This window comes from Urocitellus parryii, chromosome 5 (assembly GCF_045843805.1).
Source record: "Urocitellus parryii isolate mUroPar1 chromosome 5, mUroPar1.hap1, whole genome shotgun sequence".
NCBI classification, from domain to species: domain Eukaryota; kingdom Metazoa; phylum Chordata; class Mammalia; order Rodentia; family Sciuridae; genus Urocitellus; species Urocitellus parryii.
Window position 1 is genome coordinate 14,475,359 of NC_135535.1, and position 22,477 is coordinate 14,497,835.

The 22,477-nt window shown below is 40.9% G+C and overlaps 1 protein-coding gene across 1 annotated transcript; it reads right to left on the bottom strand.

Moving 5' to 3' along the window:
* Positions 1-273: 273 nt before the first annotated feature.
* On the bottom strand, positions 274-21,713 carry Pwp1 (PWP1 homolog, endonuclein). Its single transcript, XM_026398598.2, has 15 exons — positions 21,533-21,713; positions 19,680-19,738; positions 19,364-19,548; positions 15,275-15,360; positions 15,078-15,174; positions 12,226-12,336; positions 11,219-11,349; positions 10,556-10,617; positions 8,228-8,324; positions 7,356-7,417; positions 6,022-6,133; positions 3,810-3,900; positions 3,590-3,711; positions 2,302-2,407; positions 274-730 (listed from the first exon to the last, which is right to left on the bottom strand). The coding sequence occupies exons 1-15, from the start codon at positions 21,602-21,604 to the stop codon at positions 621-623; spliced, it is 1,503 nt and encodes a 500-aa protein (XP_026254383.1). The 5' UTR covers positions 21,605-21,713; the 3' UTR covers positions 274-620.
* Positions 21,714-22,477: the final 764 nt, after the last annotated feature.

Sequence of the window (22,477 nt, forward strand, 5' to 3'; positions counted from 1 at the left end):
AACTCGTAAGTTACTACCTAATTCACTAACCTAGATTTCCTGCGACAGATGTCATGTTTAAGGAATTAGTTTTTTGTGTTTTTAAACTTAATTTACTTTACAGTATAATGCATTCTGACATGCTGTACATGGTGCAGAGTCACTCCATTAATGTAATCCTACATGTATGTAGGGTGGTAATGTGTCTCATTCTACTGTCCTTCCCGTCCCCACAACCCCACCTCTCTCCTCTATACAAACCAAAGTTCCTTCATTCTTCCCTAAGGGAATAAGTTCTTAAAAACCTTTTTTATTATCATTTTCAAGAAATCCAACAATAACCCCATACACCACCCACCTGGAGGCAAGCACAAAGACCTGCTCTGTATTGCCACTACAGCTGCACAAAGGGACGTGAGGCAGTAGGCAACCAATCTTGTTTCCATCACTACATGTCTCTAGCTGCATGTGGAACATTTTTTTTCCTTTTCTTTTTCAGGGCTGAGACTGAACTCAGGGCCTTGCGCATGCTAGGCGGCGCTCTGCCACTGAGCTGAACCCCCACAATGTGGAACATTTTGAGGCCATCTTTTTAAAACACTGAGTTAAAGTAGGCAAACCAGGCAATTTTATGATGTTCATTAAGACTCCATTGGTGTGTGTGAACTCCTGCTCCCAAAAGGGCCACTAATAGATGAGCTTCTTGCATTGCTGAGAACGAGCCTCTCTCGCCTTCCAAATGCTTCGTTTACTAAAACACAAATCAACAGTTAAGAAACCACCAGATCAGGAAATTAAGTCTATAATACAAAAAGAGACTAAGATATAGAAATAAGCAATAAAATCCTGTTTTGGGTGGATATCCCCTCCCTCCATGCCTGCCACAACCTCCTGAGTAGGCTGAATTTCAGTGTGAGCCACTGTGCCCGGCTAGATAGTACTGAAGATATTTTCATAACAGAATTTCAACCCTATGCTTGGTGTGGTGGTACATTCCTATAATCCCAGCTGTTGGGGGCTAAGGCAGGAGGATTGCCAGTTTGAGGCCAGCCTCAGCAACTTAGCAAGATCCTGTCTCTAAATTAAAAAAAAAAAAAAAAAAGGTGGGGAAGGGCTGGGGATATAGTTGTGGTAGAGCACTTGCCTCACATGTGCAAGTCCCTGGGATTGATCCTCAGCATCAAAAATCAATGTCAACAAAAATGGCTGCAGATGTAGCTCACCCCTGGGTTTAATTCTTAGTACCTGGGTGTGTGGCAGGGCAACTTAGTAAATGAGAAAGTAAGTAAATAACTTAGAAGTTAAAGGTAATATGCTTTAACTTTAAAGCAAATAGTTTGGTTTTTTTAAAAAATATTTTTTGTACTTTACTTCAGCTTGCCTTGTATTAACCTAGAATGTTTGGATAATGGCTGTCCCATCCCTTCTAACAGTGACTGTCCTTCCCTTATTCTACTTCTCATTGTTTCCTGTTTTCTTTCCTCTTTTTCTGTATCATGACCAGTTGAGAACTTTTGGCATTTAGGACTCCTTAAACGTAAATTCTTATCAGAATAACCCGGAGAGAAATCTCAGGATCCTTCTGCATGGAAAGGAAGATTCGGGAATCATATAGTGGGGACACAGTATCTCTACGTGTCTAGAACACAGAATAATAAAAAAAAAGCAAATAGGATCTCCTGAAGGACAGGGACTGGTCTCTTTAGGAAAACAATCTTACAGATAGTACTTGAGAAAAGAGCAGATTTAGTCACATTGGTAGACCATGCTACATTTCCTTCCAGCTTTCCCAGATCTTCTGGTTTTAAAATAGTTAAAAAATTATCTACATATGAGCTGAGTGTGGTAATGCACATCTAGGCAGGAGGATCCTAAATTCAAGGTCAGCGGATGTGGCTCTATGTAGAGCACCCCTGGGGTCAATCCCTGGTCAAAAAAAAAAAAAAAATTCTACATTTGAGTCGGGGACAGTGCTGCATGTCTGAAATCCAAGCTACTTGTGGGGCTGAGGAAGGAAGGAGGATTACAAATTCAAGATCAGCCTAGGCAACTTAGGCAGACCCTGTCTCAAAAAATAAAAGGGCTGGGGATTATTCAGTGGTAAAGAACCCCTGGGTTCAATACATAGTTCCCCCCCAAAACAACCCCCCACTCAAAACCCTAGGAAAACAAAACTAAAAAGTGTGACAACAAATGTAATTGTAGGCATGAACATTCCAAAGGAGACCACACCAAGGATGACACTCAATCTCCCTCATGGGTTCCAGCCGCACCCTGGGTTGGTACTCACAGAGCTCAGAGTGAGAAACTGCAGATTCTTACCTGAAGAGACGGTGCTTATATCCCAGACTCGAAGCCCTTCTTTCTGACCTCCAAAGGCGTAAATGAATGGCAGATCAGGACAGCATGAAGAACAGAAGAGAACTCCCTAGGGAGAAAGAAAAGCATGTCAGTGGAGCTCTTGTCTCTCTAAGGTCCCACAGTGTGAGCAGGTACAGCCACATCACTACCACAAAGGTGGCCTGCAGCCCTGAGGGGAGGGGTGCTGCCTGTCAGAGCAGGAAGGGTGCAGCAGGAAGTCATGCCGTGGAGGCGGGCGCTCGCCCTAGCTACCTGTCTCTTCGTTATCCTAGGGGTGATTTCCTAAGACATCGAATCCGCTAAGACCCAGAAGCTCTCCTTTCAAACAACGAAACTAATACCACAGGTCACTTACATTTTTTTTCCTTTGCATCAATGGGCCTCACTTGTTCAACCACCAAGGTACATCCCTCGCCCTCAAGTTATTTTTATTTTATTTTTTAGTTCTTGGCGGACACAACATCTTTGTTTGTATGTGGTGCTGAGGATCGAACCTGGGCCACATCCCCAGCCCCTCAAGTTATTTTTAAATTTGTGATGTTTTCACTTTTACATTCATAATACTAGATAATACATATGCGTTATAGGAAATATGAATAAGAAAAATAGGAGGACAGCAACTTCATATTCTGGGATGTAATATACTTAACTTAAATATAGAGACTTAAATAATCAGGCATTTGGAAATATGCATGATACTATAAAATATACTTGAAGTGATTTTATGAAACCTGCCTTACTATTAGTTAATACCCACACACACACGATTTCTAATAGCCATGTAGTGTTCTATGTAGTCTAATTTAAATAACAGTGCCTTGCACATGGGATGTGCTTAATATTTGTTCAAAGAATACTGGTTATTTCATCAGTCTTTACTACTACGTATCAACTTCAGTGCATTCAGAGCTAGTTATGTGACGAGGTAGTGAGAGAAGAATACATTCACGCCAAGAGCTCTGCTGCCTTAAGGTCAAAGATTCCTGATTTTAGGGTAAAATAATAGCCACTTCACTTGTCTGTGTCCTCTCTCCATCCTTTTTGGTCTTACTAAGTGACTGATAATCATGTGAATTAGAAAGGGAACCAAAATAATCACTGAATTTCCAGAACTTTCCTAAGTCATATAATTTCTAGAAAACTTAAAGCTCAAAATTAACTTCAATACATTCTTTAATGCAGTGATTCCAAGAAAAAGATAAGCAAGAATCAGAGTAACAGGAAATAAAGATGCCCAGGAAATTCTTACCATTTTCATGTCCCTGGAATGAACCAGACTTGGCCTATCTCCCAATATGTCCCAAATCTTCACATATTTGTCTGCTGAAGCTGTTACAAGACAGCCCTTGATTTGACTGCTGAGATCAAGACCTAAAGGAAGATAACGATTAGTTCAGAGAGTCTAACTTTGAAATTCAGATTTACTTCATCCTGAGTTTATGGAAATTAAAGACAATATTCTTGCTCACCAGAGATTTCATCATTGTGTGCATTGAGTGTAAAAACTGGCTTATCTGAACGTGCATCCAAATTGTATACAAAGCCATCATCTGTACTGGCCTGCAAAGAGTAAAGAGGATGCCAATAAAATTAGCAATGGTTAAGTAACATAAATCACAGTGGAAATCAGTCTCATATCTCACCTGTGGAGAATTAACATGGACACAAAGAACTTCCTTTTAGGTGAGCCAGTTTATACCCACATGGACTAGGTACACTCCACTGACCCCATGGCAGTGAGTCGGGAACACAAAGCTCTGGTGAGTGGATGGAATGGTGACAGAGCTGTGGGAGCACAGAGGGGTCAGTCACACCCATCAGGGCAGAGAGCTAGACCTTGAGTGTAAGTCTAAAAGCAGGGCTGGGAGCAGAGGTTACTCAAAGTACAGCTGGGGAGGAGCCCACAGAATCAGGACTAGAGGTCAGGCAAACAAAGGAAATGGCTTCTGAAGAAAGTGGGTCAGTATGGTGGCAGAGCGGTTCAACAGGTAGGGCGGAAAGGCAAACCAGGTGGGCTGCTGCTCTCTCCAGCAAGGAGGAAATGGAGGAACAGGTACTCAGTCAAGAGCGGGCATTTGTAGACTCAGACCTAAGTGTACTGCAGGTGCTAGTATAAAGATGATGATGAAGACGATTATAATCTTTTTTGGTTTTGTTTATAAGAGTACAGGTGTGTGTGATAACTTGGGAAATTTGTGAGACTATATTAGATGTTATTTCTAATGTCATTATAACATAAAATTTAATGTGGGGTTGATATTAACATATTTATCCTATTGCACTGCTATGATATAAAAATAATGTTAAGCCATGTATGTAATTTAAAATTTTCTAGCAGCCACATTAAAAAGTAAAAATAAACAGATAAAAAAAAAAAAAAAAAAAGACTGGGTGAGAAACCAAGCCTATATACAGGCCAAGGGCCAGCTAGTATGGGAGGAAAGGAGGATGGACAATTGAGGAAGTCTTGAAGGCAGGAGACAGGGCCAAAAACTGAAGAGGAAGGAGGTGAACATTTTATCACCTCTCACTTCCCTACATTTTTGTGACTTTAGCATCTATGATCATCTGCCAGCAAATAACCTCAGGAACGATCTGGGCCTGACTGTTGAAGGCCAGTGTACAATACAGCATCCAATACAGCTGTGGCCTCACTCCTGGTAACTAACATCTGGCTTCAGGCAGGCAGCTTAGCTGGGATCTGCATGTACTCAAGGTGCAGAGTTGAGACGATTCTCAGAATTACTACTTCAGGAAACTTATTAAAAGTGTCCACAACTTTTAAGAAAGTTATTTTTTTTAAATTGTTTTTGTAGTTGTAGATGGATAGAATACCTTTATTTTATTTGTTTATTTTTATGTGGTGCTGAGGATTGAACCCAGTGCCTCATGCATGCTAGGCAAGTGCTCTACCACTGAGCTACACCCCAGCCCCAAGAAAGTTACTTTTTAAAACAGTACTTATTTGAGATGGGGTCTCATTATATTGCCCAGGCTGGTCTCAAAATTGCAACCTTCCTGCCTCAGCTTCCCAGTGGCTCTTTAAAACACTTTACTTCCTTTTCATTATTTCGGGAAATTGGGAAACATGAAGGTATCACAACTTAATTAATATTCCCTTATGGAGGAAAGTTGGGATTTTATTTATCCTGGATGCAAATGTTGGTGGAATCACTGGATGTTATGTGGAAAACTGTCCTCCCTCATATAGTAAGGGTGTTTATTGAAGGGTCTTATACTTTTTTCCTATTTGGGATACAGGGTTATAAATGAAAGCTGCTAGCATTCTCATCACTGGAACTCCATTTAAGTATGAATAAGTAAAGAATATCTTCTTGGACTGATTTTACCATTAAAAATAAGGAATATTAACTATGCCTGATATTAAAAAAAACCCACTAAAAAAGTGATCAAAATCAGTAAGCAAAAATAAGATGCGGTACACTCTTGAGTGGTTGGCAATTAGCAAAATCATTCACATGTGCACTAATGCTTTTGTGGCTGAGCCATTCTCTTGTTTAAAACAAACAAAAACAACCCCAAACTTGTTTTTTCAACCTGAAACACTTCCTTCACAGTTAACACAGAAAAAGATTTTCAGAGAATCTCTCTGCAATAGGATTAGGGAAAATAAGCTGTTAGAAACCTAGAAAATCACAACAGTAACATTCACATTCTTACCAAAAAATGACAAGGTGAAAAGTGATTCCAAGTCACTCTCTCAATCTGCCCACTGAATCGCCACATCCGATGGCTTTCGTCTGGACTTCGGCAGTCATACAGAGCCACTGACCTGGACACATTTAGGTAGTTAGAGTTTGAAGAGTTCTTAGATTAGTATTTTAATTTATTTACTTCTCAAGACAGAGCCTCACTACATTGCCCAGGCTAGCCTGAACTTGACATTCTCCTTGCTCAGCTGGGGACAGGTGTGCAACTATCATGCCTAGCGGATATTGACTTTTAATAACATGGTTAACAGAACAGAGTGTGAAGTCGAAAGCCCATTATTTAAAGCCTGTTTTAAGGTTCTAAAAGTAGGAAAAAAATGAGTTGATTTTCCCTAATATGTACCTTCAAGTGGCAAGACCATACATCTGGTCTTGCCGCTTGAAGGTACTGGTGGCTCTGATATAACGGTGGCTTTACTTCATAACACTTACCAGATGAATCCTACTTTCAAAAGTTCAGGACGATTTCTAAAATACCCTTTCCTGGGTAGAGCCCAGAGCCACATAACTCATGTCTTAGCTGCAGATGCTCTTCCCAATCAGGTTACTGTACTGGGGGAGCCAAGGGATATCCTTTTGTAATTTTGAGTGAAGGACACCTAAGAAATGTCAAGGTACCACTCTTCAAAGGTAAGGAATCAAATATGTTGGTGATTCTACTGCTGCACTTCCCACCTTCAGACCCAGTCTGCACAAAGGAGCACGTGACTGGAGGCTCCTGTGGTTGCCTGCAGGGTCTCTCAGTCCCCAACCTCCCTCTTCCATGAATTCTGCCCGTGATGTGGGCATTCCTCATAAAGGCAGTGAACATCCCCCACTCCATGTAATCTATTTTGGTCAAGAAAACAAGACAGGGCACTAGTTCTCAACCTACATCTTCAGAGGTCTTGGTATCTCGTTCGTCCAACCTCATCATGAGAACGAGTGTGAGTTAGCCTGCTGGCCTAGCCTACTGCAGGCAGAGTGGCCAGCTGACTTTAGCCCACACTGTCCCGCCTCACACAGGCCGAAAGGGTAAATGGTTATTATGGAAAGTAACTGAATTTGGGGATGTCTGTTTCATAATAATGGCTAACCTGTACACGCTCAAAAAATTGAAGTTACAAACTCCTATAGCTACATTATTATGATAAAACCACACATCCTTAGACTGGAAGGGCCATAATGAAAAGGAAAGTAGGCGCCTCACTAGTATGTACATTCAGTCTGGGTATCAAGGGATACTTTTTGAATTAGTTCAAGAGGATAAAAACAGCAGCAATAATTCTTGAAGTGCTTTCTTACTTATCATATGATCCAGAAATTAGAGTCTGTGCTTCAAATGGATGAAACTGCAGAGTCTGGACCTAAGGGGAGGAAAGATAAATGAAGAGATTTGTGTATCTGTCTTTATTTTTGGTACCATTACCTAACGTGTAAGAACTGATTTCTATAAATTATTCACTTCAAAATTAGTAGTGTATAAAGAAACATAAATCTGTGGCTTGACTTCATGGTGCACACCTGAATCCCGGTGGCTTGGGAGGCTGAGTTAGGAGGATCACAAGTTAAAGGCCAGCTTTAGCAACTCAGCAAGGCCCTAAGCAACTTAGCAAGACTGTCTCAAAATAAAAAATTAAAAAAGGGCTGGGGATGTGGCTCAGTGGTAAAGTGCCCTGAGTTCAATTCCTGGTGCCAAAAAAGGGAACAAATGTTTGGCAAACTATATTCCCAAATAAAGGCCAGCACTTAAGGATATAATGTAGTATTCCCAAAACGTTTGTTATATATGAGAATGTGTATGTGTGTGTGTGTCCCCCTTAAATGTTAAAAGATATTCAGAAGAAAAAGGGTGAATGGTCCAATGTATCTGGCAACTATACTGGCTTCAAAGTCCTACAGAGCCCAGTGCAGTCATGATCTGTCACATGCTGTTCTATCATGCTGACTGAAATCCCAGTCCTTTTAGGATCCTCTGTAAACATGTTATAGGGCACTAATATTCCCAGTCACTATACCTTCCTGGATCCATTTCTACATCTCTGAGATGACATTATACCTGCTGCAGAGAGCTTTGTGAAGATCCCATGAGATAACAGTGAAGCACTTTGTAAACCAAAAAACATGTAAATGCCCCAGATTTTTGAGAATCCTCTTCATTCACTCAGTCACCATACCTTGTCTGTGTGCACAGCGAGGCTAGCTGCTGGTTTCCCCACGGACATATCCCACAAAATTACTGTGCTGTCAGCTGACGCACTTGCCAGCACATTTCTGAGACAGGGAACACATAAATTAGATGTGATCTTCTAAAAATCAGAGCACTGAATTAAGAAAAGGAATCAATTTAAATAGCATCAAAATGAATAAAATAAGAATAAGTTTAACAAAAGAAATGCAATTTATATACCATCAACTAACAATATACTGCAAACTACCAAAGATTATCCTAAGAAATGAAAGCCAGTCTAATTACACAGAAGATCCCCTGCTCCTGTACTGCAGACTGAATATTGGTAAGATGGAAACAGGGCATCGACCGACTGAGCTATAAGCTGATCTACAGAATGAATCACATTAGTCCCTTTCAAAATCAAAATCCCAGCTGACTTTTTTTTTTTTTGCAGAAAGTAACAAACTGATTTTAAAATTCATGGGAAAATGCAAATAATAACCCATAATAACCCAAAAAATCTTAAGAGCAAAGTTGGGAAACTCATACTTCCAGATTTCAAAACTTAAAAAGTTACGGTGGTCTGTTACTGACATTTGGACAGATCTATGCATTAACAGGATAGAATTTTTGACAAAAGTGACAAGATAATTAATGCTCAATGGGGAAAGAATGGTCTTTTCAACATGTGGATCAGGGACAACGCATATCCGCATTCAAAAGTTAGGCCCCGACACCTCACATCACAAATGAAAGAATAACTCAAAATGGACCACAAGTTTAAGTGTTAAGAGCTAATGCTATGAAACTCTCAGAAGTGTTCTTCTGAGAGCACAGGTATGAACCTTCATGATGCCAGGTTAGGCAATGGTTTTTTACATACAGCACCAAAAGCACAAACAAAAATAAGCTGGACATCACTGACATGAAACACTTGTGCTGGAAAGTATTCTATAAAGAAAACAAAAAGATAACCCACAGAACTGAAGACAATATTTCTGATTAGGCATTAATGTCCAGAATATGTAAAGAACTCAAACAACTCAGAAGACAGACAAAGGACTTGAATAGACATTTCTTACAAGGAAGATTAAATACAGTGACCAAAAGATGCTCAATATCACTAATCCTTGAGAACCACAAATCAGAACCACAACGAAGGTCAGGCATGGTGGCACATGCCTATACTCCCAGGGACTCAAGAGGCTGAGGCAGGAGAAGCACAAGTCTGAGGTCAGCCCAGGCAGTTCAAGTGAGACCCTTTCTCAAAAACAAACAAACAAACAAAAAAACAAACTTCATACTTCTTAGTATCAAAAAATAGAAAAGTACTTTTAAAAAATAGAAAATAAATGTTGGAAGGAAAGAGAGAAACTGGACTCCATGTGCACCGCTGGTAGGAATATAATATGGTGTAACTGCTATGGAATGGTATGGTAGTTCCTCAAAAAATTAGAACTATGATATGATCTAGCAATACTTCTGGGGACATGTCCAAATGCACTGAAAGCAGGGACTTGAGATTCTGTATATCTACATTCACAGCAGCATTATTTGCAATAGCAAAAAGATGGAAGCAACCCAAAAGTCTGCAGATGAATGGATTAACAAATGTAGTATTAACACACAATGGAATATAACTCAGCCTTAAAGAAGGAAACTGACTTGAATAACAACATGTATGAACCTGGAAGACTTTATGCTGAGCGAAGTAAGCCAGTTTCAAAAAGACAAATACTGTATGTTCATGTGAGGTGTTTAGAATAATCATATTCATAGAGACAGAAAATGGAAGGGTGGCTGTCAAGGCTGGGAGAAAGGGGACACAGGGAGTTATTGTTGAAGTGTTTAAAGGGTTCAGAGTTAGTTTGGGAAGATGAAAAAGTTCTAGAGATGGATGTGGTGATGGTTGCACAGCAATGTGAATGTCCAAAAAGTCACCAAAACTTAGAGTGGTTTAAGTGGTAATTTTATGTTATGGATATTTTAAAGAAAAAAAAAAAAAAGCAAGCAGTAGAGATATGAAAAATGAAGTAAGAAAAATGTCTTCTGTGAAAAAGCCCATTGTCCCACTGTCCCACTGGCACCGTGCTACATGCCGTCTTTCCAGTGTTGGGGAGCAGAGAGAGCCACGTCACAACATGCAGGAAGCTCCGTGGTGAGAAGCGGCGGGTCACGTGGGGGATGCACAGACAGAACGCAGAGCTGCTGCCCTGACACCGCAGCGAGCGGGGTGGAAACAGAGGCCCACGACACACCCATCAGAGACAGGGACAGGTGTCAAGTCACCAGGGCCAGATCTGACAGTCAAGCAAGTGCCATTTCTTTTTACCTGATGAGTTTGTTCCATGAAAGGTCAAGGACAGCATCAGTATGCCCTTCTGTTGAGGAACTCTGCAATAATTGTTTTAGTTACTTTTTGTATTAAAAGCCTCCCCTCCATAAAATTGATATATTAATTTGCAAGATGCTTTAGATCATAAGATTATTGTTCTGCTATAACACACACCTGCTTGAAGAACTAAACATTTTGACTGCCTATTGCCATGGATACCTAGGATAAGTGTTCTTTACAGGGAAGAAACATGAGCTCTTAATGTAGGCACTAATCCTACAAACAGCAATATTGCCACTTGCCTCCCCCAAACCTAACAATTTAAAATACAACAGGAATTAATACATGGATATTTAGAATACAACACATAAGAGGCTAAATAGAAACTTTTAAAAAGTGCAAAACTAGCATATTCGTATGAATAGTTATTATATACGAGGAAGAATCACAACCTAAGCCACATTTTGGGTGGGAAATAATATGACACTGGAGGTTTTATGCAAACAAATGTTTTCCCTGGATGGGGTTTTTGAAAGTAGAAATTATAATACCTTTATAACTACCTTATTCCAACAAGAGTATCTGATTGAAAAAGTATGTTCTTATATTCTCCAATAAACTTCTCTGCATTTGTTTTTAAAGTATTTATTAACTTTTTACCTTCTTTCCTTTCTTTTTCTTCTTTTTTGAAAGTTTACTCCCAAGTGTGAAGACGGGCTCTAAAGAGTCCACTATATCAAGGTCCCATACTTCAATAACAGGGGTCATGTTTCCCACAGCAATGTAATTTCCTGCAGGAAGAAACAATGTGTTTGTGATTACAAAGAGAAAAAAAAAAAGACAAAAATAACTTCTAAGCAAATACTTTACACTGTAGGTTAAGTGAGCAATGGCTTAGAGCAGGTACTCTCAAACTTCTATATGTACCATCTAAAAGTTGTTAAAATCCAGACTGTATTTCAGGTGACCTTGAGCGGGCCTGAGTCTGCGTCTCTAACAGCTCCCAGGTGATACCAATGTTGTGCTGCTGGTTTTAGGACTACGATTTGAGTCATGAAGGTGCCTTGTTTGGCTTCAGTGTCCTCACCAACACGTGGGGATAACTGAGGCCCACTAACATCCTTCCTTCCTCATGGGCTGCTGTAAGGATGAGGGTCAGGTAGGTTCATGAATGTGAAAAGGCCTTACAAACAAGAGAGATGATGTCAGTATTGTCAGCATTTACCTCTCTTTTAAGAAGTACTACCAGAGCACATAATAGGGTGCGGATGTGGCCAAAAAGGCCAAGATGAGAACCCAATTAGGGACAAGCCTCTTCATTTTAGTTTTACCTCATGTTTCTGAAACAGATCATGCCACTAAACTCTAGCAGGTAACATACACATTTTACCACTTTATATTGGTTTTTTATGGGACCTCAATAGTTCTATGGTCTAAAAAGCTTCAAGCTTTGTCCCTCAGGCTATAGTGCAGCTAAAGTCTGAAGACAGACATACCCCAAGAAATTAAGCATTGCTGTGCTAAGGACTTCAAACCATAACTTCAGAAAATAACAGCAACTTCATATCAGCAACAATTCTGAATACACACATACAGGAAACAGTTTATTAGCTAGGAAAATGCAATAGGGCTAGGGACCAGAGGGCAACCTTAAGTTTTCCAGTTACCAGTAGAATCATCTGGGTTGGGATCAAAATTCAGCCATTCCACACTGAGAGGATATGCAGATAAAAGTATATCATGGTGTACATAGAAAGAGTCTTCTTCTTGATTATAAACTGAAAAGATTGGGAAAAAAAAAGTTACTGCATCAGAGTAAGTCATCAGAAATTACACCCACAAAAAGAACACTTTCCCAACTAGAGACACATTGGATGACATTAAAAGGAAATCCATAGTCAATACTGGCAGGTGAAAATTATTCATGTCTAATATCTGCCCATTATCTAGCATGTCCCATAGCGGAACACAAACACCCACAGTCCCCCACCCACATGCCTGCCAGGTAAATGGTCTAATCTTCTAGTTCATTCATGACAGAAAACAAACATTCATGATGGATCCTTCAGGAGCACTTATTTGATTTTCTTAAATGTCTAAGTGATTGATTATGTCAGAAAAAACAAAGGACCACACTGGGGAAAAATAATTCATAGTCGGACGGAAATACAATATTCAGAAGTTTATAAAGACCAACAATGTAAACAAAACTTATGAAGACCTCCTATTGGAATATGACAACCAACAAAATTAGCTCTTTAGAGGCTGGGATGATGGCTCAGTGGTAGTGTGCTTGCCTAGCATGTGAGGTCTGGGTTCGATTCTCAGCACCAAATACAAATAAATAAAATAAAGGTCCATCAAAAAAAAAAAAAAAAAAAAGAGCTCTTTAACATTGTTATAAAGTTAAGCAGCAAAACCAAAACTGTTAAAATCCATAACTAGGAAGTCTTTTAAAAATTATATAATGAGGGCTGGGATTGTGGCTCAGCGGTAGAGCACTCGCCTCACACGTGTGAGGCGCTGGGTTCGATCCTCAGCACCACATATCAATAAATAAAAATAAAGACTTAAAAAAAATTATATAATGAAACACTAATAGATATCAGAATGTCCACCTCCTACAGATATGCTTTTTGTTAAGAAAGAAGTAGACCATAAAATAAACTGTGGATTTTTTTTTTTTTTTTTAATTCCTTGGGCCTCTGCTTCTGAAATGGGTGTGGGATTAGCAGATTCTAGGTGAAGTTCTATCACATCTGTCTACGATGAGAATACAGGTTCAAAATGATCAGACTGTGGTCCTATAAAAGACTCAAGCATGGCCAATGTACTTATCTTACATCTTAAATAAAACTGGTGATGATACTTTAAAACACATTCTTCTTTTAACCACATCAGGACAACAAATAGATCAGCTTTATTTATTTATTTATTTTTGTTCTGGGGATTGAACTCAAGGGCACTTAACCACTGAGCCACATCCCAGCCCTATTTTCTATTTTATTTGGAGACAGGGTCTCAATGAGTTGCTCAGCGCCTTGCCATTGCTGAGGCTGGCTTTGAACCCATGATCCTGATGATCCTGCTGCCTCAACCTCCCCAGCCGCTGGGCTCAGAGGTGTGTACCACCACGCCCGGAACATAGCTTTAGAATATAATTTTTGAAATCACTAGAAATATGCTGGGTAATCCAGAGACACCTTCCACACCCAAATAATAAAGCATATCTATAATGACCTAACTTAGTGGGGAATGGAAATGCAATTGCCTTACTTAACTTCTTACTACTCTGATCCTGAATTCAAAGGAGTGACTACAATGTTCTTATATGAGAATGTTACAAATAATGACAAAAGACTGTCTTATAATTTTAATTATTTGAAATTAGAATTGGTGTTAAAAAATTTGAACGAGGGGCTGGGGTTGTGGCTCAGTGGTAGAGTGCTCGCCTAGCTCGTGTTAGGCCCTGGGTTCAATCCTCAGCACCACATAAAAGTAAATAAATAAAATAAAGGTATTGTGTCCAACTATAAAAAATAAAATATTAAAAAAAATTTGAATGACATGGCTCTCATCTGAAATATGCACAGTTCAAAGATATCAAGAGTGAGAAAAAAAAAAGTGAGAAAAACTTCATATTACAGTGCCTGCTATCGGAAGCCTTTTTAAAGAAAAATTTCCTAAAAAGGTCACAATGAGTCATGGAATAAAATTGGCCTAATCTATATGCTTCCTGCAGGCAGCCCTGAAGATTCCCAAGAGTCACAGAAATCTAAGCTGGAACCAGGGGGCTGGGGTGAAGCACAGCAAGCCTAATACCTGGTTCAATACCCAGTATTGCAGAAAACAAAACAAAACCACATCTGATTTAAAACTTCTTATCACTGTGTACTTCAGAATACTGGAGAACATTTGCCTCTGGCTTTGGTATAAACATTTCTGAACTGGGAAGGTGAGCAAGAAATTTTTGTTCCAAAAGAGAACTACGGCTCTCTTTGTTGAATTATTATGCAGAAAATAAAGTGTTTCACAAAGGCGAATATCTGAAACAACTCTGAAAAAAGCAGGATAAAGATCTGTCTGTCCAGCATAATTGTAATCACATAAAAACGTCTGGGCCATGATGGGCAAGAATAAAAACCCAGGGTAGCAAGTGGTTATCTCAGGGTAATGGGATCAGAAAATTCTGTTACTTTTGTAAGTTTTTTTGCTGCCATGTCTACCTTGGGAAGGGGGAAAAGTAAAAAACTGGTGAACATATTGACATGAAAGATTAAAAACCCCTATTAGAACTTTCTAGGGACCAATTTCCACTAAAAATACAAAGGTACCAAAGTGACAGCTCAGACTACACATTGCCCAGAACACCACCAGGAAAAGGACAAGTAATTTAACTCTGTAACTAACTCAAATGAGGTACAGCAGAATTTAGCACTTAAGACTTCATAACAGTAACTATAACAGTTATTTTAATATTACTTATAAAACCTCTTAGTAGAGGACTTATTTCACTTACCATGTACCTCTAAATTGCATTGTTCCTGTTCAGCTCTGCCACAAACTATGAGATTGTCACTGGGCTTAATCAAGAAATCTTCACGCTCATATTGTTCCTAAGTGGGCAGAAAAAAATAGTCAATGGCTAAAGGAGAGATCCAGTGAGGTTTCTCAGACACTCAAGAGCACAATTAGAAAAGTGATGTTAAAATTTACCGTATCTTTCAGAGTAACATAAGGATCTTGATCATTACTCCCATAGACTGTAAGACCCAGGAGAGATTCACCAAGCGTCTCAGCATCTAAAGGAATTCATCAAAATGAGTAAAATGGTCATTTTGACAAAAACAGTTTTCTGAAGACATCCATCTGTGGACTTAGACCCAATTTTATACTAACTACACATTATCCATAGTACAGAAAGGAAACTGCAGGAATTTTAAAATCCATTTATATATATATATATATATATATATATATATATATATATATATATATATATATTGGTTGCTCAAGATAATACAATGATCTTGACATATCATATATTTGATACAAATAGGGTATGAATTCTTATTTTTCCACATGTACAGATTGCAGGATCACATTGGTTATACAGCCACATTTATATATACAGCAATACTAGTGTCTGTTGTATTCAGCTGCTCTTCCTATCCCCCCTCCCCTCCCCTCCCCTCTCTCTACCTGATTTGGAGTACGTTTCTGATAGTCTTGGGATTCACAATCTTCCAATGAAAGAATTAAAGAATTAAATCTGCTGGACATGGTGGTACACCCTGTAATCTCAGCTACTTGGGAGGCTGAGGTAGGAGGATCACAAATTTGAGGCTAGCCTAAGCCAACTTACTAAGATCATGTCTTAAAAAATCAAAAGGGCTGGGGTGTGGCTCAGTAGTAGAGCTTTTGACTAACATGTGCAAGGTTCTATGTTCAATTCCCAGTACCACACCAACCAACCAACAAAAAGACCCCCGCCCCTTTTATAAAATATTAGAACTGTGCTCAGACTCTCTAGCTTGCTCGGTGCAATCATAATTCAAGGAGCTACAGAATGGTAGTTTTGAGGACCTGGAAATAAATTGCCCTGAAACACTAAAATCAACACAGAATAAATAAGGGCTGTCTGGTCAAAACTGAGAAACGATGGCTTCAGAGTAAGCAGCTGCTGTAGTGCAAGTATTCTCAGAACTGTTGACATGCTATTGTGCCTCATGAATCTGGGAAAAAAATGCTATATGCCCTTTTCACTAAACTGACTTGAAAATGGAATCACTCTTTTATGCACATCTACAAATATAACATAGAGTGGACCCAGAGTGACATAAAACTCAGGATAAGGAAGACACACTCATTGTTAGGGAAGCTACTTTAAGAAGATAGGACCGACGGGTCTTCCCATAGCACCATGTCCTTAACGAGGTGGGGCCCACAACCCAAGGCTGATGGGTCACACCAAGAGGAACACACTGAAAAAAAATGAAGGCTTTAGAGCCAGAATGTCCAAACCTTAGCACCACCTTCCCCGGCACTGGGTGACACTGGTGGATGGAGGTGATATTCTGTATTTAAAAATGAGGTAAACAGCAGTGCACAGGACACAAGGCTAGGGGATGAGGAATAAGGAGGAATGAGCATCTAGATGGGAAAAAGGGATAAATGACAATAGAATCTGACACAGATGGAGTAAGACAGGGTTACTTATCTTAAGGAAAAGGGGTACACCAGCAGTAAGACTGACATAGGGGACCAATTCTGACAGAAAGCGACCCACAGGACTGATGCCAAATTCCCAGCTGCCTCTACAATTCTTTCCTCCATTTCTTCCCCCTCATTCCTCGTGATCAGACCAGGTCCCCTGACCTAATTTATCTTGAAGTTCCTTGCTTCTCCTGGGAGAGACTCACCCCGTTTCCCAACTCTCTCCACTGCTGCCTCAGGCAACTCCCCAAGATTCATACCAAGCTGTCCTGCACCCTGTGCTCAAAGACCTTCAGTGATCCCCTGAACAGCGATTCCTAAGCCTGGCATTCAAGCCAAGACCCAACTGGTCGCTCCAGACTTTTCACCAACTCCCCACGCACCTCCTGCATCTTCACTCACACAGATGGACTTACCAGTGTTTCCCCCACGGTGGGTCTTTATTCAAGCCGTTTCTTCTCCCCATCAATCACTTTCCAAGCTCAGCCCTGCTGCGACACTACAGGCTCTCTACAGTTTGCCCCACTGCACTAAATTTTCCTTTCCTTAGGTTAACATCTACCTCCACAACGTTACCTACAGTATTTGAACATGTCCCGTTTGAGGGACCAGACCAAGTCTACCAAATTTCACTCACTGCTTTACTCAATTCCATCTTCTCCAGAACCTACTTCCTCATTTCTCCCTAACCTGCCCTCTTTACTGATCTTCCTGCGCCCAGCACAGACCCCATCTCCAGGTCCTATTCTTCGAGCACTCCACCATGCTAACTGCCCTCTGGGCACCCTAGAGTGTTCTCCATTAACTCATATGTGCCCAATTAAAACAAAAAACTTGGCATTATAGAAATTTCCAAGCAGGAACAAAAGGAGAGAGCGCATTAAAAAAAAAAAAAAAAACCCTAGGGCATATTCCCCAGCTTTGACAATTAACAATATTTTCTCACTGTTGTTTCTTCTACCCGTTCTCCCTACCCACACCCCAATCTCTGGGGTTTTTTAGAGCAAATTCTAGAGAGCATATTATTTTACTTGACTTTTCAATGTGAACTTCTCACCAATAGGGGTGATTTCTGGTGCCTGATTATAATGGCTATGAAATTTTTTAATGTACTATGTTAAATGTATTTTATCATCCCAAGAAGATCTAGCATAAGATTAGATATTTAATAAAACTGATAAAACTTTATACTGGGTCACTGAATTGTTGCACAAATCCAGACTCTGAGGAAGAGAAACAGAGATTATTTGACTCTCCTCAGTGTCACTTAGCATGACACTTTGTCAGAGTATTACTTATATTCCCTTCCCACCCAGCTATTGACAAAGCCAAGCTAAGGAAGGTAAAAACTTATAAGGAAAGGGGATCAGAGTTTAAAAAGTACCAAATAGGAAGCATACATTAAATCAAAATGGTATCATCTTTGGGATTTTACATATTGTACATCATATAAGGACCAACTTTTGTTTACTCATTAGAAATCCTTCAATAGTTGTTCCTCTGTAATCATGAAATGGTAGTGATTTTGCTTTGCTGCAGGTAACATTCATATTGAACTGATTTTTTATGTGTTGGGTCATTTATGTCTTTCTGATTTTCTAACTTGGGAGTTGCTGATTCTGTCAGAGTCCCAAAATGCAGAGCAACTGGGATTTTAGAAATTAAATAAGTAAAAGTATTAAGTCATGGACCAAACACGATGCTTATTTCTCAACCCTCAAGATCTGGTGTTAGTGCCAAGCAGGGCAGCAGACCAGAAGACCACCATGGCACGGTGTCACAGCTTCCACTGGCTCCTTTTACATACACATTCACACTTCCTTTCCAAAGAGAGCAATAAAGTTGTTTATGTCTTCTCAGTTCACTTTATTTCCCCCTGAACTGCTCTTCTGCTCTCCTTTTTCTCTTCTCTTAAAAAATTTTAAATCATCTCCCATAACATTGTCTCAACATGCACATATTGTGAAAAAAGTCAATGCAGTTGAGGAAAAGGTATAAAGAGATACGTTCAAGTACATTATAACCACATACAAGAACTCACAAATGGATTACAGATTTTTTTTTTTTTTAAATGTTTGCTGAGATTTCAGGAAACTCGTAGTTTTGAGGAAGCTTGGCAACCCCTTTCTTTTTTTTTTTTTTTTAAAGAGAGATTGAGAGAGGAGAGAGAGGGATAGAGAGAGAGAATTTTTTTAATATTTATTTTTTAGTTCTCGGCGGACACAACATCTTTGTTGGTATGTGGTGCTGAGGATCGAACCCGGGCCGCACGCATGCCAGGTGAGCGCGATACCACTTGAGCCACATCCCCAGCCCGGTTACAGATTAATATACCTAATTTAAGCAAGAAAATACATGATGCTTTTTTTTTTTTTTTTTTTTTTAAAGATCTTAGATTTATACCTTAGACCAGTGGATTAGAGCTTATCTTCTAAACTAGTTTAAAAACATTCTGTCTAAATCTTGGACCAGATTATTTAATTGAAGTCAGGGATAATAAAACTTGGAGTAATGCTTTGGAATACCACAAGCATGGTAGAGAGCACTGTGCCCATAGAGTATAAACAGCAGCAGTGACTGATTTCTCACCTGGGTCACCGTCCTCATCGTATTTATCTAGGTCGTACTCAGCCAGCTCGTCATCATCTAGGGTGCGGTCATCCTCTGGGTCACCATCCTCTAGGGGTTCCCTTGGTCGTGCCTGGGTGCGGGCGCTCTGCATGCCATCTTCTGAAGGATTGCCTATTTCCTCTTCCTCACTACCACCTTCTTCTCTATGAGAACAAAAAGAAAAAAGCAATCACCCAAATGGCACTGTCCAATAACAAGAACATTAAGTTATTTTTTAAAGTGCACATCTCTTCTGGATTTGATCACAAATAGCAACATTCTTGAAGCTACTTACTGTAGCTTTTCCTTTGCTTCAGCAATGAGACGCTTTACTTCATCTTTACTTAACTCTACCTATAAGGGAGAAAGCATTTCATTATAACATATTTAAGGAAATCGTTAGATGTCTTTGAATTAATAAGTTTGTGAACAAATGTAAAACTTCAAGAGACATCATCAAGATGAGAACCAAACATCAATCCAGCCTCTTTCAATTTAACATTAATAGTTTTTACAGGTCCTTATAATCAAGATCCTTTCCCACTAAAATGGTCCAGACTTCCTACCTGGATAGCCTTTACCCTAATAAGAGTTCAAAACTCAGGTCACTCTCTTTACTTTGAAACTGGCATTCCCTCACCTTAGCAGTGCTTTAGTACCTTTAAAATACACAGAACACTACCAAACTACAAGCTCCTTGAAGAGGGAGGCTGACATGTCATTGTATATCTAAGTACATAGTTCAGTGGCCCATGTGGTGATGCTTAACAACTGATGATGAATCCAATCAATCACCCAGTTTCTACAAAAAAAGCCTTTGAGAATGGCATTCCACTGTGGGATAGCTCCAGAAAACAATTAAGTTTAATTAAAAAATAGTTATTTGTGTAATTTTTCCTTTTGTGGATTTCACAGAATTCAACTACTTCCTTCTATAAACTCTTCAAATTTGTCTGCAACAGAGAATCACCTGGGGGACCTTTAGAAATTTCAGGCCATGTGCTGAGTTATGGCTTAGTGGTACAGCATTTGCCTAGTGTGTGTGAGGCCCTGAGTTCACAAAAACAAACAAATAAATATTTCAGGCCATACTTAATCTCAATACTTTAGAGTGGGACCTCGGTAATATGTGACGTTCCCCAAGTGTTTCCAATGTGTAGGCTCATTTGAAAATCACCATCTTCAAGAATTTGAAAGTCTGTATGTCTCCCTTTAATAAGAACTGTTTCCTTGTTTAACAAATTTTAACGAGATAATTTTCTGTCCCCATGCTATAAATATGTATTGAATGTCTGCTGCAAGCCAAACACCTGAGAAAAAGTGAGTAAAACAGCCCTTGCTCTGGTGGAATGTACATCTATTAGGACTATTCCAACCCCTTCCTCTTGTGCACTCCTTGTCCAAGCCACTCACGTTCCTATCATTTTCCCAACCTGTCATCATTGGCTTGGCCCAATTACATTCAAAACGACCCGTTTTACAACCTATTTCCACTGACATACAATAAACGCACATATTAAGTCCATAAAGGCAGGGCCTTTTCTCGGGATCCTGGACAAGGCCTGGCCTGCAGAAAGCACTCAGTATGTATGTGATGGCTATCTTAAGTAATTTTCATGTGCGCTACAGTCTCAGTGTGCGCTCCTGTTCATTCGTGGGTCACGTTCACTCCTCATCCCCACCGCCCCATCAGCACCTCATTTGGGTTAATTCAAGGAATTCCTAATTTGACTCCATCCTCACTCCTCCGAGCACAAAGCACGGGAGTGCAAAGTGGCGTCGGGTCACAGGTGCTCCCTTCCCGGTTCCGCCTGAAAGTGCCCCGTGGTGGGAGTGCAGCTGCTGTCAATCAGCGTTGGGCGCCACCTCGCACCCGAAGCAGCACCCCGCCCCTTTCCATTCCGCGAGGTCCACGTGCCCGGAATTTGGGGGTGTGGCTGGGCTTGGACCCACCCGCCCGGAGGAGCAAGGTCCAGGCAGGCCCAGGAAACCCGGGCCGACCGAGCCACGGCTCTTGTCACCGCCACCAAGCCAAAGCCGGCCTCGGCCGGTCCCGTCACACCAGCCTGGCCAGAGCCGGTGCGGGGTCCCCAGGCCGCACTGACCCGGCAAGCCGCTCCCCGCGATCTCGGAGCGACCAGGCCTCACCTTGTCAGGCGTCTCTTTGGCCACGCCGCAGCGGACCCAGGCCACGCACGTCACCTGGCGGCTGCGGTTCATGGTCCTCAGCTCAAGGGCGTCTCAAGTTAAAGACCCGGGCCGCAGGGGAAGGTGGCGTGCCGCACCGAGGCTCGCAAGCTCGCGAGGCCGCCGGCAGGCAGAGCGCAGGCGCGGGCACTCGCGGCGGCGCCCGCGACTGACGTCATTCGCGGGCGCCGAAGGCAAAAGGGAGGGGGAAGGTAGGGGCAGGCCCCGCGGGGCGTGGCCGTGTGGCGTGCTGCTGTGTGTCCAGCGGGGTGAAGGGTGTTTCACCGCTGTCCGGCTTGTGGCGACATCTGCGGACTTCTTGGGATCAAAGAAAATATTTAGAACTGCAGGGTTAATCAGAGACAAAATGCCACCCACCTTTAGGTATTTCCCTGCCGTTCCGTTGACCTCTGGTCACAGAGGGCGGCACAGAGGGAGGTGTGTGGCTTTCCTTTTTGGTGCTGGGGTCAGATCCCGGGCCGAGCAGTCTCCCCTGCCTCATCCGGAGCACTTCATCATATTCTTGAATGTAATTGTCTCACCTTAAAACATTTAGCACCTGTTATATTCTAAGTATACGGTACCATTTTGACCATTTTTAAGTGTACCAGTTTAGCAGCATTAAGTTTGAATTTTTTTTTTTAAAATGCAGCAAGAGTGATGAACAGGCAAGAACCGGGCTATATTTAGGGAAAAGTACATAAACGGATTTATTCCTAGAGGTGGGCTTATTAACGTCTGTCTAGGCTTACTCAGGTGGGCCCACCTGGCATTTGGAAATGGGCTTGTGTTTGAGTATTGGAGACTCTGGGTCAGTGCCCTTGGGGATTGCTTAGTTATGAGCCACCTGCTGCTCCAGTATGGCCAGATCCTGACTTCTTTGAGCTGCACTCAGCCCAGTGCCTA